At 39.4% G+C, this 20,452-nt stretch overlaps 1 protein-coding gene across 4 annotated transcripts; it reads left to right on the forward strand.

The window, feature by feature from the left end:
- The first annotated feature begins 1,808 nt into the window (after positions 1–1,808).
- On the forward strand, positions 1,809–19,773 carry LOC103384817 (solute carrier family 41 member 1). Of its 4 annotated transcripts, none has more exons than XM_008318493.3 (11): positions 1,809–1,974; positions 4,353–4,677; positions 9,040–9,147; positions 10,016–10,087; positions 10,544–10,688; positions 11,353–11,499; positions 13,853–13,997; positions 14,433–14,512; positions 17,942–18,076; positions 18,358–18,506; positions 19,501–19,760. In XM_008318493.3, exons 2-11 carry the CDS (start codon positions 4,372–4,374, stop codon positions 19,672–19,674), a joined length of 1,461 nt encoding a protein of 486 aa, XP_008316715.1. In that variant the 5' UTR covers positions 1,809–1,974; positions 4,353–4,371; the 3' UTR covers positions 19,675–19,760. The 4 variants fall into 4 exon arrangements, with proteins under 4 accessions (XP_008316715.1, XP_008316716.1, XP_008316713.1 ...); XM_008318494.3 differs by lacking the exon at positions 1,809–1,974 and adding an exon at positions 2,710–2,867; XM_008318491.3 differs by lacking the exon at positions 1,809–1,974 and adding an exon at positions 2,720–2,923.
- Positions 19,774–20,452: the final 679 nt, after the last annotated feature.

Consider the following 20,452-nt stretch of genomic DNA (forward strand, 5'->3'; position numbering starts at 1 on the left):
GGTCCTCAGACACGTGTCCTACTCTTGTTTGTATTCATTTTGATTAAGAGAAAAAATTTAACAAATGTTTTATAAAGAAAAGGCTAACCAAAATAAAACAGGGGTTTCCATAATTAGTTCTTAAATCAAATCCATCAAATCCAATGCAGCTTTGGCTCACAGGAAACTAAACGTATAGACATAATATACACTTGATGACATTGTTTTAAAAGATGTACCTCATACATGGAGTTCTGTCCATGCAGGCATGTGCACAACATCTGCACACAGGCGTTAATGAGGTGCTAAAAATGCCAAGGCTCACACAGCCACGGCGATCTTATAAGGCGAAGAAAAATAGCACCACAAAACACGCACACACTACACATGGGAACGCAATTGCCGTCTTTCCTGGTTTTGATTAGAGTTAATATATGTGGAAGATAAACAGAGAGGGGCCTGTAAACCAGATTTCCATAACCTCCGGGGGGTTTTCACCCTCTGCATACGTAGTAGGAGAGAGAAACCCCACAACTATAACATGGATCACGTTACCATAAACTCATAAGACCAGGACTTAAAGCCTGTGACAGACGGATCATCCTTGTAGACCACCAAGACTCACTGCACCTGAAATTTTTAACTACTTTAGGATCCTGGAAAATTGCTACTCATTCAACGTCAACTCCAATATATTAAACAAGCTCCATTATTTGGATTACAGCAGTTATGATCAAGCCCAAAGTGTACTAGTGAACTTATAAAAATAAAGTCTTTCGACACGACTGTTTTTAGCCTCGATATGTAGTTTTGAGAAAGACGAGAATTGGCAGGTAAAATTAAAAGGAAACCTAAAAAAAAAAAAAAAACACCATGTGTTTCTCTTTAATCTATGCTACCACCTAGTGGTACAATGCAGAACTGCTTGTTGGTCAACTAGTACAGATAATGCTTTTGCTGCTTATCAAACAAAACTTACGCCCTGGAAAAAAAACAGAACCAGAAACAAAGAGTCTGTTACAGTAGTTCCCAAAGTGGGGGGTGGCCCCCTCTAAAGGGGCATCAAATAACTGCAGGGGGAGCACAGAGGAGTGAAAAAGTTTAAAATATTTTCTCTATTTCTGCCACACTGTAGAAATCAGAAGTCATGTGTTGTTTGGTTATTAAAGTTTAGTGGAGTTTTAAAGCAGAGCTTGACAATCAGGTAACTGGCTAACTACGACAGGGGTCTGAGCCTCTTTTCCTTTGCAGATGGGTTTTTGAGCTGCAAGATTTTATAATGATACTTTTATAATGATGATATTCTGCCACAAGGAAGCTGGTAACAGCTATAGTGTGAAGCATGTTACAGTTACTATATTTAACATGGTTCATTTGGGCTGAGGCTTCTCAACAATTTCTGCTGTAAAATTAGATAAACAAATAACTAACTAAATTGTTCAGACTATGACTTTTTAAGAGCCTACACTGATGTGGACTGTTAAATTTCTTCACAAAATCTAGTGAACTGTCTGTTTTGCAGAAGTGAACTGTAACTTTTAAAACAGAATTTTGACATTTTTGTACTTAAGTGTGAGGGAACCTAGAAGACTGTACAGTAAGTGTGTATTTGAAAAAAAAAGTAGTGTGGAGGTTCTGCTGATCAAATAAAGCACTGGATGTTAAACTACTGTGGTTTTCTTTCCATGAATGAAGGGGTGGGAACTGTTATAGCAGCTCGGTGCTGCTGTCACCAGTTTACCACAGATGGAAAGTGACAGGAGGAGGATATCCTTATCTGCCAATGCTATGAAATTCAAGACGCTGACACACACACACACACACACACACAAACACACACATACAGCTTAGTGCAGAGACTTGTGCTAAAGAAATCCAGGGACAAACGGAAAGCAGTTCAGATATGCACTAATAGTTATAACTTAGACATTTACACACTGCTTGGCCTCACCTCAGCTGTTCATACTTTTTGGCCTTGAAGCTCCAGACAAAAAGGTAAGAGAGATCATGATTCTTTGTCTCTCAACGTGTTCATGACTTTACAAATGCACTGCACGAGTTTCATGATATTATTTATTATATACATGTACAGTAAGCAGTATTAGGCTGTTATAGATTTTAGGCCTTACATTGATTGAGGAGATGATGTCATTCATTCATTCTCACTGGTCTAGGTTCTTCTTCTGTGTAGGTGTGTGATACACGTGGTACTGAGCCATATACTGTAATATCCCTTACACTTCATGCAACTACTGTAGGTACTTACCTACTCCACTCACACTGAAAGAACAATTATAACCTCTTATATTTGTATTATCAGATCAGATTCAGACAAGGCATATATATAGCTTCAGTTATGATATGCTTTTTATGAAAGGTAATTATTTTGTTGTGGGGGCTAGTTGTCACATAGTCCAACTCTTTCCTTTTCCATGAAGAACATTTGGACACCTCTGTGGATGTGACATGTACTCAAATTCCATTCCACAACATGCACGTGAACGGGAAATACGAAAGGAATAAAAGTCACCCATTCTACTTTGGCACTACTTTAGCCCAAAAATCGAAATATCTAAATTTGGACTCATTCAAACAGTGACACACAGCTAAGGATTTCGTCTCAACTTCTCCCACTAAAAAAAACTTTTACTCACTTTCTCCAGTGGGGGGCGGAGCTACACGCTGTTTGTCGTTTATCCACATATTCTGTCCAATCAGATTGCTTCTTGGTTATGTAACCATAAGTTACCGGAGTAGCAGTATTATGGGATAGACATGGCAGCCTTCAGTGGAGGAATGTTCGAATGGCAGTACAGTATAAGGATCAATTGAGTCGTTTTATCTGTTGTGGGTTAAATTCTTCGTTTCTGCAACTGCCTTTCTCTCGGGTATGCCACCGGATGTTGACGCTTCCCGAGTATTCTTGGACTCGGGCTTCAATATAGTGTGTATAAATGTTTTTCTTTATTGTTTGAGCCTTCACCCATGACTTGTAAACAGATGAATAAGAAGTAAATATACTGCTGACATTAACTACACAAAACATTTCGTGTTTGAAATATGCAACGACAGAAAGATTACGTACATTGTTAAACATATCTTTGCATGTAAAACAAATGTCGTACTCCTTTTCCTTCATATTTAGTTTGTTATAGTATTGGCACAATATACTCAACGGCACTTATATATGTAAATATATGCATCAAAGGTACAACCTGGTTGAACTACAAAAATGCAAATGCTACTTTCCGAAGCTAAGTAATACACTTAGCTTCGGTAATTAGCATTTGCTTATTAAAATGATTGTTTTATTTTGTGACAGAAAAGTGAGAGTAATCTCGTATTCACCACTGGCATGCTGTCGTTGGTGTTTGTTTATTACGGTCAGGGTCCTGTTACTGAGTTAATGCTAGTCTCTGGTGACGTACACCTTCAACAAAAGTGAGACACAAAAAAACACTAACTTTCTTGTTCTACATACATTCGACTCACAGACATATACAGTTGAACTGCTTTTTTTTGTCCATTGCCCTGACATTTTACCATACCTGCTAGCTTGTCAAACTCTACTGCACAAGCTAACAAGAGAAAAACACTAGATTGTGTGTTTGACGGTTAAACCTGCCAATTTCCCAGCAGCCACTTCACTCTCACAACTCAACCATTGTCATGGTTATTATCTGAAGCCTTTCCTAGGTTTTGTTCCCACTGAAGATGCTTTTTGAGCTGGCAGTCTTATTTATTTATTTATAATCAAAACATGTTACTAACGTTACATTAGGCCAGAGAACCATATTAATTTGCATAAAAGTAGGATATTGTTAACTCTAAGTTCAAGCCATCCTGGAAGTCCATAGAAGAATAGTAGCTAAATGTAGGGCACAGTATCCCAGCAGTGCATTCCTGTTAAGTGTGTTTCTTTATATTAACTTAACTTTTATTCTTGTCTATGTATTTTTTTTCCAAAGATTTAATGCCACTTTTTACTGTTTTACTTCAAAGAAGCTCAAAGTTGAGCACTTCAAAGAATCAAAGCATTCAACCTGATTAAAGACTTGCCTTTTTAACCCATTTAAGGTTGTTAAGGTATTTGTATATTTCTGTTCCACGAAGATGATGCATGTAAATATGTTAGTTCAGACAGACACGAGGACAAAAACAAGTTGCAAATATTCTAATGGAACCATGCAAAATGTACCTCCACCTTTACAAGACAAACACTGTTTAAGGTGCTTAACATCTAACTAGATTGCTTTTTTTTTTTCTGGTTTCCATTACTTACATTATTATTTTCAAAACTTAACCGTGTGCTTAGGATGACCAACTCAGGAAAAGGTAGAACATAAAATATTTCTGTCACTTTTGATTCCTAGAATAACCAGAAACTCCAAAATGCCTGGTGAAGAGAAGGTATCGCAGCAGACCCGGCACAGGAAAAAGAACAAAAAATTGCGCCTGAAGGCAGCAGGTGCAGGCGGCGGTCCCACCACCACAACAGTTAATGGCCAGGAAGACCCTACCCTACCTACATCTTCTCAACATGTGCTCCCCAAAAAGCCAGCTGATGTCAGACCCAAAATATCAGTCACCAAGTTGGAGGAAGAGTCGTCCAAATCTATTTGTCTCCAGGTGCTTTTCCCATACCTGCTGGCTGGAATGGGTATGGTGATGGCTGGCATGGTGCTGGACAGTGTACAGGTGAGTCCTGCAGCTTCAGAACCTCAAAATGTCATGGCATACAGTAGGTCTTCATCAGCTTTAGTCCAAAAAGTATTTAATGTTGTATAGAAAATACATGTTACATTTTTCTTGTTTTTGTCACAAAAACCTTTTTATTTTTAAAGACAAACTTGCCGACGGTCTATAAGGAATGCTGAGTGTACACATCTGTGTGTTGGTCTGTGGGCTTGTTGTGTCTTTATTCCCTGCCAGACACTTGGGCATTTTTGGTCGGCAGCCATCTGGCCTCTGAGAAGTCAGACACGATGCTGTCTGATTTATGATGAGTTGATACTGTACCTGTTCCCTCCTCTCTGTCCTCCACTGTGAAACATAAGTCCACTTTTATTCACCTTAAACTCATTCACCTCATCCACTGCTCATCTATACTTCCTCCGTTCTACTTTCTCCTCTGACAGTCACTGTGCTGGATTTGATGGAGGGTTTTGGCTGAGTGCTGTGTGTGTGAAAGCATAGGGGGCAGCAAAGGACATGGAGATGAGACTGTTTTAAATTAGAGAGAAATGAAGGAGAAAATATTTTAAAGTCAGCTTTTAGTGTTTTTACTGCAGTCTATTCTCTAGGTATTTCCAGTGATGTGACTAGCATACTAGCATTACCTCCCACCAGTATCGTACTGGATGGTTCAGTTGGGGTCCAGTAGTCTGTTCTGTCTCCTATTATGTTTTGTTTCTCACAGGAACAAATGTGTGGCAGATTGTGAAGCAGTGTATTGTCTTTCAATTAATTTTACATTTTATTTTTGTATATTTTTGTAACAAGAGAAGAAAAAGCAAGGCCTCAGAACATATTTGTGTTAACGTTACTTCAGGGGATTCTCGGTTTATCATCATACAGTCATACATTTATTAAAACAGTCTTGTGTCTTCATTCTAGCATAGGGCATTAGAACTTACCAAACAGAGGAACTAGGTGGACAAATACATTGTCATGTGGTGTTATACACAGAAGACAGGCTTATTTAAATTCATCGGTTTTCGCCTTTCATTATAGCTCCCAAGTATAAGTCATAAGTCTTCTGTTTTTATTTTCTAGATTGTGATGAAACATTCATACATGGAGTATACAAGATAAAGCACCACATGTCTACCCAGTTCACAAAAGACCATATGAAGAGGAAAAACTATTTCCTTTAACATTATTAGACTAATAGCCAGTGCTACACTGCATGATGAAGTAGTACTACAACTCTTACTGCAATTCATTTCATGAACCACACACATACATACATGCATACAGAAAGTAAAATATATATTTATAAATAGATCTACTAAAGATTGTACTTCTGATTTCAGACTTATTTCTAAACCAGTGTTTATTTCCATTGCTTTACTTTTATAAATCAGATATGTCTGTCACTCATATCTAGGAACACCACTCATAACAGATTTAATTACATTAAATTATTTTTAGCTGTAGTAGTAAATGTGTCAAACATTTTATTAAACTGTTGTAGGAGTAATAATTGAGATTTGATTCTAAAGACTTGAGCGAGAAGAGATAAAACAGCGTGGATCACAGTGCAGATGTTCTGCTGCAGGTTAACACAGAGGTAGAGCTGGAGGGGGAACAAAGAGACACAGAGAATGAGTCACAATGGAGGAGAGAGAGAGAGGGGGGGGAGTCTAGAACGAGTGGAATGAGAGACGAGGGATGCTGGCATAGAGTGAACGATGTCACACAGTGGTGAGAGGGAGGTGGGGTGAGAAGCAGACCATCAGCAAGAGATACAGAGAGAGAGATACAGAGAGAGAGAGAGAGTGGAAGAGTCGGTTGTTTGCCTCGTGTGTTCGCAGCGTGTCGGACGGTGCAGACAGTCCTGCCTCTTTCTCTGCTACGTCACAGCAGAGCCTGGTGGAGGAAACAGGACTACAGGGATGCTGACAGGAGGACAGAAACACGTTAGTCAGCTCAGAGCTGCCGGCTGCTGTGTTTGTTTCATCAGTCCTCCATCTCTAACTACTCTCTGAGATTAAGGAACACGTTTGTCTTTTTTGTTTCCCAGAAGATGGAAATGGGATAAAATGACACAGAGATTCTGACCAGAAACTCCTCAGAAATGTTGTCATCTTTTTGGTGCAATCAGAGAAACTACATGGATACATGTCTGTCAAATCAGATCTTCCAGGAATCATTGAAAAGAACTTTGAACAAAACTTGATGGATTCTCAAGAAGTCCACTATTCCTGGACCAGAAGAACTGTCCTTTTCTTGTCTTGGACATCAAACTGAACTTTACATAACAAACAGAGATTACTCTTGACGATGCCAGGCTGTGTCGTGACTTGTGAGTCAGAACTGGTGTTAATGACTTGCCTTTCTCAGTGATGCTGAGGAAATGGACACCTCATCACTGCTGACTCACCAGACGGCCAAGGGTATCACACTCCACAAGCCTTAAAGAACAAACTGAAGAAAGAATATTTCTTTCAAGTGGTAATCTGAAGACTTGCAGAAAGAGGCTTATCTTCTACAGGTGTCTGATAAGTTGAGGAGGAAATCCTTTTACTGCCAAACCACCGGCTTTTAACAATAATGTTTCTTGTCTTGACTCAACACTGTCCTTCACGTCTGGTCTCCATCTTCACGTACAAAGAGCGCACTGCTTGTGGGACTAAGTGAATTAGTAACTCGTCGCTTTGATCATGGTGGTCACTCGTTTGGAGGTGGAGCTCTGCTACCAGGGCAAGAAATTACGTGGAGTGACCTGGAAATTGACTCGATCCGAACATGGTTTCCTACCAGAGAGCTCCTGGCTGATCGCTCTGCAGGTCATAGTGCCCTACCTGGTGTCGGGGCTGGGAATGGTTTCAGCTGGAATCATTATGGACGTGATACAAGTATGGAAATCCATCATAATATAAGAAGAATACAGTTGCAGTATGTCTATGCACAGATTGTCATCAGGACAGTTTTACTATGGTTGCTAAAATGACTTGTGTTGATTGACAGTGATAAAAGGCAGGATTTGATGGAGTCTGAGTAAAGTCCATGCTGGACTGGATTTTTTTGCGGCTACCATTCATGTGAAATCAGTAGAAGAGATTTAGACATATGAATACTTACGATACTTTTAACTTTCCTGTGGTGTTGTTGTTGTTGTTGGTGCTGCCATCTGTTCACCGTATTGTGCTTTCAGCAACATTCAGCTGTTAAGCTCCAAACCTGATTGAGATGTTGAAGAAAAATTGGACAAAAACAAATCAAGAAATGCTTAATCCATAAAGAATTCTGTCAACAAGAGCTGGAAGAAATTAAGACTCCCTGATGATTTCAATACAGTTATTAATTATAAAAAGTATGTAATAATCCTGGATTTTAGATGGTTTTTCCCCCTGGGATTTTAAATGAAGCAGTGTGTTCACAGACAAGCAGCAGCAGGATCAGGCCATGTCCCAAGATAGATGACAGGAGTAACTATGACAGTAGGTCAGCTGACCCACTAGTCTAGAACCTGAGAGTGGTGTGTGTGTGTATAAATAGACACACACGCGGAGATGAATGGAGACAGATTGATGCACTTATCTAATTAGGTTTATTAATGCTACACACAGCACATACGTTCTGATCATGTAAAGGTCAGCAGCACCTTCATATTTTTACCTTGGCTGTTAGCTTTGCATTTTAGGTTTTTTATTATTTGCTCTATGTGAACCATACAGAAATAGTTTTGTCGAAGGGTTCATTTTGACTGCAACAAAAGAATATCACAAAAGTCAATTATCAAAAGTTCACATGAGGACACAGTGTGGAGAGATTCTCCTTTGCAGAAAAAGTAACTCGTTTTTATCTCTTTATCTTTAAATAATTGATTTTGTCAAGTGGCTGGAGGCAGTGTTAGACACACAGTGGTCTGAAATTTCTTTTTTCAAACATTTGCACTGATAGTTCATTGTCTTCAGTCCAACTGTGTCACTAACCTTAGCTGGACTTTCTCCTCTTTACCTCCTGTCTCTCTACAGCTCATAGAAGCATTTCCTTTCTCTTAAACCTGCTTCTATTTAAAGATCTAAACCTTCTTGGACCTGCCCGCTGCCGTTGTAGTCAGAAAAAGATAAGAGGGCAGCAGATTCTGTAAATTGAACATCCTCCAAACCCAGTGAACCAGTGGCTGCATTATGTCCGCAGCATTTCATGATGCTCAGGGAAACAGAAACAGAGGGGAAGTAGGCCACTGGGTTAGTCTGGGTCTGGAATATGTTATGAGCTTGTTCTTACTTCACCTTGAAGAGTCATGGAGTTCAGTGGTGGTGGCGGTACTTCTTGTGTTTAAAGTACATATAATTGACTTGTGTTCCCTGTGTTTCATGTTCTTTTCAGCACTGGGAGGTGTTCAAGGTGATAACAGAGGTCTTCATCCTGGTTCCAGCTCTCGTTGGACTCAAAGGAAATCTGGAGATGACTCTGGCAGCTCGACTCTCTACTGCTGTAAGAAATGACTGAGTCATTTTATATAGTATTAAAGACAGGTCCTCCTCAAAAGTCCAACATTCATTACTGTAGCGCCACTATGTGTTGGTCAAAAAGTAGGTAGCGCTAACTTATTACATGTCAGAAAATTAAGGTCTGTGAAGAGAATTATACAGTTTCTATTTCTAGCTGCAAAATGCAGCAAAAACAATAAATAAGTAATGGAAATAAAGCTGATTTTCTCTTCAGTTTTGGTTCTGACTTTATTTGTATTTATTTAAAATGTCTCAATATGTGTTATGTTGTCTCTAAACGTGAGGTTTAACTGTAATTTTATTGTTGTTCTCGGCATACGAAAACATATAATTTAAAGATAAAGATGTAAAGATTTACCCAAAAAATAGATTTCAAAATGTGAAAGTATTTTGAATTTAAAATATAAACGGAAGAGTACACAGGTCTTTAACTTAACAAGTTGTACCGATTGTTTATATTTATATATAAAGGCGACCTTTTTATCTAAGACAGTGCCTTTCAATCTATGGTATGTGTACTAGTGGTGATGCTTGGGCGCCCCTTAGTGGAACACCCTGGATGTCGTTCTGATAAGGGTTGTAGTTTGTGAATCACTTTACTAAATACGACTGTTATACAGATATACCGACTTGCTATATGTGTGTGGTTTCAGAACCAGTTGTAATGCTTCATTATCCTTATTTGAACATGATTAAATGAACTGGGTAGACTGGTGCCTTTTCTCTGTACTGTTAGTCATAATGGTTGTAGTTGCCGAAATGAATTATTTAAGATTGTACACAGTGTAAAAAGATCAAGAACCGCTGATCTAAAACAACATCTGATATGTATGTTGTATGTGTGTTTTTAGGCCAACACAGGACAACTGGATGACCCGAAAAAACAGTGGATTATGGCCTGCAGCAATCTGGCACTAATACAGGTAACACAGAATATATTCTAGTCTAGGAAAATATACTAATACATCAAATGCTGTCTTGAAAAATCCTTTGTGAGGAATTTTAAACCATGTTGGCAGCAAATCCATCATGTCATCTTTTGGCTAACTTGTATCTATCCTGGTGCCTAGGTGAATCTATTTTGCTAGGGTGTTTAGGGTGGAGCAGTTTGGAGATTTATGGATGCGTTCAAAGGGGACATACAGTACAGATTGTTTGTGTAAAAATAGACGAGGCAGAAGATTAGGTGGGACAGAGGGTGATGATCTGTTATCATGCCCTCTGAAAAGAGAAGGCAAAAGGAAAAAGAAGGAGGAAAATTATGTTTTGTCCCATGGCCAAATTTAGAGTCTGGTTTATTTCTAAAACTTTACCATTAGATAACCAACTCAATACTTGACGTCTCCACTGCTTCATTTTTGTTTTGCTGTTTTCTGCAGGTCCAGGCAACAGTGGTGGGCTTCCTGGCTGCAGTGGCAGCTATTTGTTTAGGTGCCATTTCTAGAGGAGGTGTTGAACTGGACCAGGCTGCTGTTCTGTGTGCCAGCAGCATCACCACAGCATTTGTAGCTGCTCTGTCCTTAGGTACGTGATCTGGGTGTTTGTTTTGTTTTTCATACAGGCTGTACTAAAAATCCGGTCTATTACTACATGATGATGATGTTAATTTAATAGAAAAGTAGCTTTAAATATTTATATTAACCAGTTTTTACAGCATTACTGCAGTGTTTAAAGTCTTGGTGGTTAATGCTAATTAATAATGTATGTACAGATGCCCAAGTTACTGTATACTTTTAGTACTGTATATAGCATGCAGTTGGAAAACTTCCAAAAGTAAAATAGTAATAATTATATTATTGTATTGTATAGAAAATAACATTCTCTAGATTCTCTCATCTTACTCTGTTTCTGAATTTTCTGATAAATTATACATGGTTTTATTGTCTTCACTTCCACAAGCAGCTGGTTTAAAAACTAATGCTCACTCTGGCAGTAGTCTGTCACTGAAAAACCAACGCTCTCAGGTGGAAGCTCTGTGTTGAATTGGCAGTAGTCTGTCACTGAAAAACCAACTCTGTCAGGTGGAAGCTCTGTGTTGAGTTGTTCTGTCAAAAGACTTGACTCTCTGTTCCCATTATGTTTTGCTTTCATCTAAATGAGAAGGAACACTGTTTGCAGTTTTTCTGGTCCTGCGTTCCTCTACAGTTTCTCTGCATAAATTCCTCTTCACTTCTCTTCACCTCCTTAGGCCTGGTGATGGTTGGAGTCATCATTGGTTCCAGAAAAGTGGGCATCAACCCTGATAATGTGGCCACCCCGATAGCTGCCAGTCTGGGGGATTTGATCACGCTGTCCCTGCTGGCTGGGGTCAGTAGTACACTCTTCTCCTACAGAGGTGAGTATATATAGTACACAGAATGGGGTTTGGGGGTAGCAAATACGGTTAGGATATAGTACAATGTAACACTTGTTTATGTGTTTTGGTGTCATTACTGACAACAGTGATGTGAATACAAAATATTTAAAATCCTGCTGTGAATGTTAAAGAGAGTTAATGTGACGAGAGAAGTGAGTTGACATAACAACACGGGGTTTTTCACATACATTCTTTTACAAACAAACTACAAAGTGGAAATAAACAATGCTTCCATCCTGTTTCAGGTGAAACAATTCTAATAAACCACAAAGTATTACTCAGGGATTCTCCCTCCATTACATGCTTCAATATTCATTGTACGGTAGTTAATGTGTTCTGGAATGATTCTGCAGAAGATTCTGGAACATACTTTCTTCCATTTGTGTCCTAGCATAATGAAAAAATGTGAATAGAATAAATATTTGTTTGACTCCATGTTTATCAAAGTATTATAATATTGAAAAAGTAACCTTCTAAAGATACAATTAACACCAGTAGAAATGTGCGATTTATTTGCAATTTAATGTATGTTAACTGTTGCTAATAATTTGATTAACAGCGAATAAATATTTGAATAGATTGACAGCCTTAATCTAACTAACTAAATAAACGTGTCATGTCTAGATTTATGGATATGCTTACTTACAACACAAGGTGGCAGCAAAGTTCAGATATATTTTCCTAGACGTCTTTCCATCATGTGCTTTGTCCGTTGCTTTATAAAGGAACAGCTAACCCGTTTAACTTAACTAATGCTCACGTAGCTGCAACTATGTACATTTTGGTATAAAAACATGGTCAAGGCTCAAACTGAGCTTCAGAATACAGATTGAAAGGTCAGTTTTGTTAGTGCCAGACAAAAGTGTTGTAGTATTTTGAATTCTGCAGGAATATGGGCATTTACTCTTTTCAGGAATTACACACAATACTCCAAAAGTAGGAAGTAGTTAGTAAATATTCCCAAGGTCAGAGGAGACAGACTGGAGCTGACAGGAAGTCAATAACTCTAATAACAAGTTTATTTGAGAGCACAACACATACAATTTAGAAGAATCAATGCACCATTTCATTAGGTACACATGGTATTGTCTGATTTTATGCATTAGACACCATTTCATTAGGTACACATGGTATTGATTTTATGCATTAGATCTTTTTGAACTATCAGTGCAGTCTTGTGGTGATGTGACTAAGAACTACTAAGTAGGCAGAGGAAGAATCGAATTGTCACGGGAAAAGGAGAACAGAAACCATCTGTGTGTCCACTTTTTGTTGCGTAACTTTACACAGACACTCAACTCATATCCTGTCAAGGGTTAAATGTCAGAGTAGATCAGAAGAGACAAGACCAAACTGAACATATCAGACTTGGTGCCCGTAGGTGAAGCTGTTTTTATTTCCCATGAATCCCAGTACCTGTCATGCAACTGTCAGCTTGTTCCAGCGAACTGTCTGTTTGCTGGAACAGGGTGTGTTGTTGGTGTTACAGTAACTGACACACACGCCACCAGTAAAGAGTGAACACATGTGACCCTAGCGATTCACAAAGTTCAAATTGTCTTAATGACGAGGCAGCATTCGATCAGGCCCTGAGACAGTGACCTGTGCAAATCCTGCTTTAAAACAAACAACAACTTGGGAACATCTTTTAAATAAACGTGGCATTTCCTCTCACCTACCAGTTAACTACTTGTCTGTGTTTGTGTGTTTTTCCTAAATGTGTGAATGGTTTCATTTAGCCTAAACAGCAAAATCTCTTCTCAGCTCTTTCAGGGAACACATAAGCTACTCATAACCATAAAATGACTGCAAAACACACAACTAAGACAAATCATCTTGTGTATTTATCTTCATGCATGTCATGCAACGTGACGGTCCTGCTGCAACATTAATGCTGGCAGATAGACAAAAAACCTAAACAATAACATTTCTTATGTCCAGTCCGTCATACTGGAGATAAAAGAGTAAGTTAAGTGTCGGTTAAGATCATTAGAGGCTGTAGTAAGTCTTCAAATTTAAATTAGCTCTCTTTGTTACATGAGGGGAAAACAAATGTACATTTTAATGATATTTATGGTTAGGAGTAGTTCTGGTACTTTTTACAAGACAACATGGAATCTGCAGAAAAAATCCCACACAGGTCACTATTTTCACTTCTCTCTGCAAAAGTCCCACGAAAAAATTTGACTCTACAGACAAAAAAAAAAAGAAACTTTTCTAGACTCTGAGAAAATCTTTCTGCTGTGAACCATTGTAATCACCATCCACTTGTGTTTGGGTAAATAAAGGATGTTTATTATAAAGAAGTCTCTGGTTTCCCCTCGTCCTGCAGACATGTGGTACCTGTCACCGCTGGTGTGTTTGCTCTTCCTGGCTCTGATCCCACTCTGGGTGGTCGTGGCCCAACAGAGTCCTCAGACAAAGGAGGTTCTTCGCTCGGGGTGGCAGCCTGTTATAGTTGCCATGTCCATCAGCAGGTATATCCATCTTGACTTTCAATTTCCATCCTTTAAGTTATTATTTGAACATAAAAATACTGCTTATTTAAAAATGTAAGATGTTTAAGGACTCTCAACTGGAATATGAACATAGCTGTACGTCCATCATGTGGACATGTGGACGCTGACTTTCTTTTTACTGCACAGCCCTGTGTATAAACATCTACATAATGCTGTGAGCTGTATATAGTTAGAAAGTGCTGAGTCTCCACCAAGTTCACAAACAGATTAATGAGGTGAAAAGGATAAATAATGAAGTGCGTGTGTGTCTGTGTGTGTGTGTGCATGCGCCCGTCTCTTGGGACTCGTAATGTGAGTGGTTTCCGCTGGTCTGACACCAGGCTAGTTAAAGGAAGAAAAAAAAAGGGCCACGTCTCTAACTCACACTGTGTGTGTTTCTTTGTGATGTCACAGTTTCGGAGGCCTCATTCTGGACAAGACAGTGAGTGATCCGAACTTTGAGGGAATGGCCGTCTTCACCCCCGTCATTAATGGTGAGCTGATGTCATCACTGAGTGATGAGTTTGTCTTGTAGCTCTTTGGGAGGAAGCTCTTCAGAGCGGTGTATATGGAAATTGTAAGCAAACGTTCATATATATGTAGCCACTTACTGATGTATATTCTGCTTTGAGTCTGAAAAAAAAAAAAAAAAATCAGTGGATTTTAAAGCGACGCACACACTAAAGTTCCCTGTCAGATATGTCTTAAAAGTTATGTGTGGTTAGGGTTCATTTCCCTAAAACAACAGAACTCGAATTAAAGCGTAACAGAAAATAATAAACATTTTTTATCATTAAGGAAAGTATGTATCTCAAAATGGTGTTTTTTTTATACCTCAGTATTAACTTCTGAAACAAACAAACTCAATTAACCAATCAAATTCTTTCTTGCCTGCAGAATAACTTGAAATACAGTGCATCATGGAAGCCTTAAAAACCTCATATTAATATACATTAAGAAAACTGATGAAAGTGGATGTGGAGGCAGTAAAGGTGGATAACGGATAGTACACAGAAGAGGTGAAGTAAGGTTTGCAGACAGGGTGGACTAGATGAAGTGTTGGGTGATTTGTCAAAAGAATGGCAGCAACGTCGAAAGGTCAGGTTTAGAAGACAGTAGTGAGACCTGCTATGATGTAGGGTATAGAGACAATGGCTCTGTCTAACAGAACAGGCTGTGTTGGAGGAGGCAGAGATGAAGATGCTGAGATTTTCTCTGGGAGTGACCAGGATGGACAGGATTAGAAATGAGCAGATCAGAGGGACAGTTAAGGTGGAGCAGTTTGGAGGCAAAGTTAGAAAGACGAGGGTGGAGTGGTTTGGACATGACATGGAGATGGAGCTGCCAGGCAGGAGGAAAGAAGAACGGGCCCAGAGAAGATTTATGGATGGAGTAACTAGGAGATGGAGATGATTGGTGTAGCAGCAGAGAGAGGCCGACAAGAGAAACTGCTGCAGAATGTGAATGGCCTTCAGGCTGTAGGTAGATAGGTGTATTACAGTAGGAACAGCCAGACTGGGTTGGTGGACAGAAGCATGTCTGTATTGGACTATTTCAGGACATCATTGTCTCATCTTCAACTTCACTGGCAACACTCCTGAAAACGTATGTCATGCAAAGGAGAAGCCATGCTATAATTTTGTGTGGGAACACTGGTGTGTTTATTGTCATTGGCTGTTCCGTTATGCCTGCGGTTTTGTTTCTCAATTATTATTTCATCTCTTCCTGCTTAAACCCACAGTAAATCACATCTACAGGAAAAACATACAACTTAATTCAGAAAACCCATAAATGTGATAAAATCTTCCTGCTGTAAGAACTAAAAAAATATTTTTTGATTATCCAGAATTTTAAAATTGAATGACTCATTTATCCTCCTGTGGTAACAACAGTTACATAATAACACTGACTTCAAATATCAGCCTATTGTTGTAATTGTTCCTACTGGGATGCAAATCAATGATAAAAATGAAAAGCATTCAATTTCATTATTATTATTATTATCTTTATTTTATTAGGTTTATTATTTTTAATATTATTATTATTATTGTTATTAAGATTATTATGCACAGTCGTGTGGTTAGCTTTATTCCTCATTTCATTCTTTTGTAGTCTCTTGTGAGAGTAGCTGCAAATGGACTCTGCACGATGGAGTAAAACCGGTGGCAGACGTGAAGATAATCTGCTTTAAAACTGTGGAAAATATTTGGCTCTAATTTGAAAGTGCACATCGTTTAAAGCCAATGGGCCCAGAATCTGAAAGAAAGAGAAAACATGGGTACATCTGCCCAGGACTTTGGTAAATGGAGCTTCAAACCCACTGGAACATTTACAGAAGCAGCGGCCGTTTGAGACTTACCAAGGCCAACACATGGAGCATCAAGTCGTTTTGGTGACTCTGAAAATTGCATTGCAAAGCTTTAAAGGGAGAGTTTTTAATAGTTTCTCTATAAAGTTTTGTTCTTACAAGCGTAAACATATCAGTTTGGAAATGATGATGTAGCATCTTTGATAGTGACAAATGTATGAATACAATTTTCAGCCTTTCACAGCTTGCAGAGTCTTGTTTTTTTTCTCATCAGGAAAATAAAAATAAAAATCTAGTGTAGAAGCAGAAAATGAAATATGCCTCATTTGGATGCAGCAATAAAGTTCACTCACTAATTCTGTCAGAAAGAAAAATGGGAGCAAAAAAAGAAACGTCTTGCTTTAAAATTAATAGTTTGGCCTTGAGGAGACGTGTACTGTGACTTAGTATGTGAAGGAGCCCATTTAAACCACTAATGGTGCCGAGTCAGTATCCAGGAACAGCTGACTGGCCTTTAATAACCATCATCTCTCCCTGTCACTGTTTCTCATTTGTTCTGTTTTTTCCTCTTGCGATGAAATCCCAAACCTTAGACCAATCTGGTTTGTGTTTCCCCTCATCCTTCACTGGCCCACAGTAATAATGAAAAAATATGTTCTATTCAAAGTTGTCTCTCTCTTTAAGCCTTTTTCATCCGTCCTAAAGAACATCTGCGCACATTTGCGCAGGGATAAATAACTTGAGAAGATGTTTAATGTAAGAGAATGAGAAACAGATTGTTCTGTTGACACACAATTACACCGGACTTCTAAAGTCTTATGGGATCTCGAACTGTTGATCTGAAATGAGAAGAAACCTGGCTCTGCAGCAGAGGGCAGGTTATGGTTAACATGAGGAGTATGAAAAGAAACTCCTATTTTAAATACACTGTTTACCTTTTCTTCTGTCTGAAAACAGGTTTTGGTTGCGGCCAGACATTTTAAGCCTGGGTTTTCCCTGCATTACAAAGAGAAAATATGAATTCGATTTTGAAATCATCTTGACTGTTGAACATGTCCAAACCGACCCGGCCCCTGCTGACTGTAGTCAGTAGAACTGGATCAGAACTGAAACGAAGAAAATGTAATTTTCAGTCTATTGTTGAATAACAAAGTACATTTCTGACAGCAGCGCTTTCATTTCAGTTTCAAATGGTGACATAATGGTAAACTAGCAGACACGGCCCTCTTGTGGGGTGGTTAGGTATTGCAATGTTAGATGCCCAAAGTGTAACACTTCACTACATTTAAATATTAAAAATTAAACTTTTTTAATCAAGCAATATTTTTCTGAATCTTTTAAGCTAGTAAAAATGGTTTCAAAAACAAAACTAAACTAAATATCCAGTCAGTCTGAAGGAAGCCAATTGTGTGTCACTATTTGACTTAATTGTTAAAGCTGAGAAGAATTTTCCCATCATGACTTTTAAATCAACTCCTATTTTCCTTAATAAATATACTGGAAAAGAACAAAGAAAAAAAAACAAAACTACAAAAACAATACATTGACACAATGTGGTGGGCTCTGATGTTCTTTTCTTTTTTTTTTCATTCATATTTTCTTTCTCTCTCTGTAGGAGTGGGTGGTAACTTGGTGGCCATCCAGGCCAGTAGGATCTCCACCTACCTTCACTTCTGGAGCATCCCAGGAGTTCTGCCGTACAAGATGAGGCAACACTGGCCCAATCCCTGCATCACCTTCTTCTCTGCAGGTAACACAACCGCAATCAGACCAAAGTAGCATTGGTATTTAACAAGGTTTTCTATTGGTAATAGGTCCAGCTCAGGGTGGGCCCATTATAAGGGTCTTGGTTCCATTCCCAAGACTTGAAGTCCCTTATTCATCCAATAATAGGGAAATTCACAGTGTGAGTCTTGGAACACTCAGAGGCGACCACAAGAGGCGCCATTAATTAGAAATGGAAATGAAATCAAAGATGCAATCTTTAATTTCCGACTCCTCATTTTTATCTTCTCTCCGTGACTGTGGCAGGTGTGAACTCCAAGTCGGCTCGGGTGCTGATGATGCTGGTGGTCCCCGGTCACCTGGTCTTCCTCTACGCCATCTCTCTGCTGCAGGGAGATGAGGCGCCGATCTCTGTGTCCTTCACCATCTGCTACATCTGTGCTGCTCTGCTCCAGGTGAGATGTTCCGAACCTTAGTAAAAGCACTGCACTCTCATGACCTCGAATGGCGAGTTGAATTGACTTCGAATGAAATCGAATCACGCAAGTGACGTTACGGTGCTTTAGCACAATCTACTGGAGTAAAAAAGGTCTGCGGCCCACTGTAACCTGCCTGTGAAATGAGCCGTGACAGATGTTGATGAGTCAGCAGCTCGGTGCGATTTGTACCAGGGCAAAGGTGAAAGTTCTCTTCACTCCTGACCTCGTGACCTCGCTGACCTTAACAACATGCTGTCGTTCAGCTACTATGTGTTTGTAAAAATGACTCGGCCAGACATTCCCAGAAGACTTTCTGATCTTAAGTCTCCCGTCTGCGACTGTTTTTGTGGTAAAGTAATGTAGGACAACGTTTCCTGATTCCACCGTGTCCAGAGAAGTTTAAACCAGACTTAGCTGCAGCAGTTTTCACAAACATTTTAACATGTGATTGAAAACCTAAGTTAACATCACTCGCTCTATAAAAGGTTTATTTCATAATAGGCATGTAAGGAGCAGGGTGGATCAGACTCTTGTGGCTTTATCAGATGACCTTAAGTAAACCCTTCCTTCCTGCCTCCCTTTCTTCCTCCCTTCCTCCCTTTCTTCCCTTTTTCCTTCTTGAAGTGGATACAAATGTGTTCATCAGAGCACCGATTTCTAAATGGATAGAGGCAGGGAGACATCGAGCTGTGCCTTTTCTGTCTGTGATCAGAAACTGAAGTGAATGTGAATGGTCACATGGTCAGACTTGTAACCTCTCATTAATTTGATTGCTTTTATTTCTTTGCTTCATCTTTAGTTTCCTGAACAGACTTTTTCCATTCAGACCACATTGTTTGGAAAGCTTGCCTTCATGTCTGTGCCCAGGACCCTGGATACAACTGTTTAATCCCTGCTTCTGTCAGCCTTTGTCTTCAGCTTGACCTCATTGCACCACGTTCAGAAAAGTAAAACCTCTTCTCCATCATAGGTGGCCATCCTCCTATATGTTGCCGACCTCATTGTCAGGTTCATGTGGAGGAAGAGTCTGGACCCTGACAACTTCTCCATCCCCTACCTGACCGCCCTGGGCGACCTGCTGGGCACGGGTTTCCTGGCTCTGTGCTTCCACTGTGTGTCATTAATTCACAGCCTGGCTCTGTGATTTGGCTCTTCCTTTTGGAGTTGAACAGACTCTGATTGCTAGACTCTGACGTGTTGATGGAAGTTTTGTCAATAAATCATTTGTCCACCTTCATCTCAAGGCCAGTCTAGGGATTTGTTTTTGTCAGACATTTTCAAAGGTGTAGTGATGAGTGGAGAGCCCACATGGGGTCACTTAGTCACACATTAAAACATTTACTCTGGGTTTATTGTCTCCAGCTTCTGAACAGCTCACACCTGGATGACAGTTCATGGCGTCACGTACAAGTCGTTAAGTTTTATTACGTTAATATTAATCTTGACATGACGGCAGCTGGATGTAATGATAGCACATTTACTCTGGAGGCCAGGGGGTGTGGTTTTTAATGAGCTACACTATTGGCTTCACCTCAAACCCTGCATTATAGTTGCAGTTACTCCACCTATTATGTACTTCAGAGGAAACAGGGTTGTTAACATGCTGAAGATACGACTATCGATCACAGAGCAGTGGCGCAGATTTGGCTTTACATTTAGGAGAATCCGAGGTTTTAGGGCGGTGAACTCTACAGGTCCCATAGTAGAGACGTTTGAAAACTCTGGTTCTGTGTCTCCATGTGAACAAAGCAAGGTGAGATGATGTGGGTCACAACCTTTAACCCCAGTCACCTCTGCTCAGCGGCACACAAAAACAACAATGGTGGATGCCAGGCTACTTCTGACCTTGCTAGAGAGGCTAATTAGGCTACTTGGTGTGCTACAGCTAATTATTCCAAAGGTTTATAAGGAACGCCATTCAT

Source organism: Cynoglossus semilaevis, chromosome 10, assembly GCF_000523025.1.
Source record: "Cynoglossus semilaevis isolate Cse_v1.0 chromosome 10, Cse_v1.0, whole genome shotgun sequence".
In the NCBI taxonomy this organism is placed as follows: Eukaryota; Metazoa; Chordata; class Actinopteri; order Pleuronectiformes; family Cynoglossidae; genus Cynoglossus; species Cynoglossus semilaevis.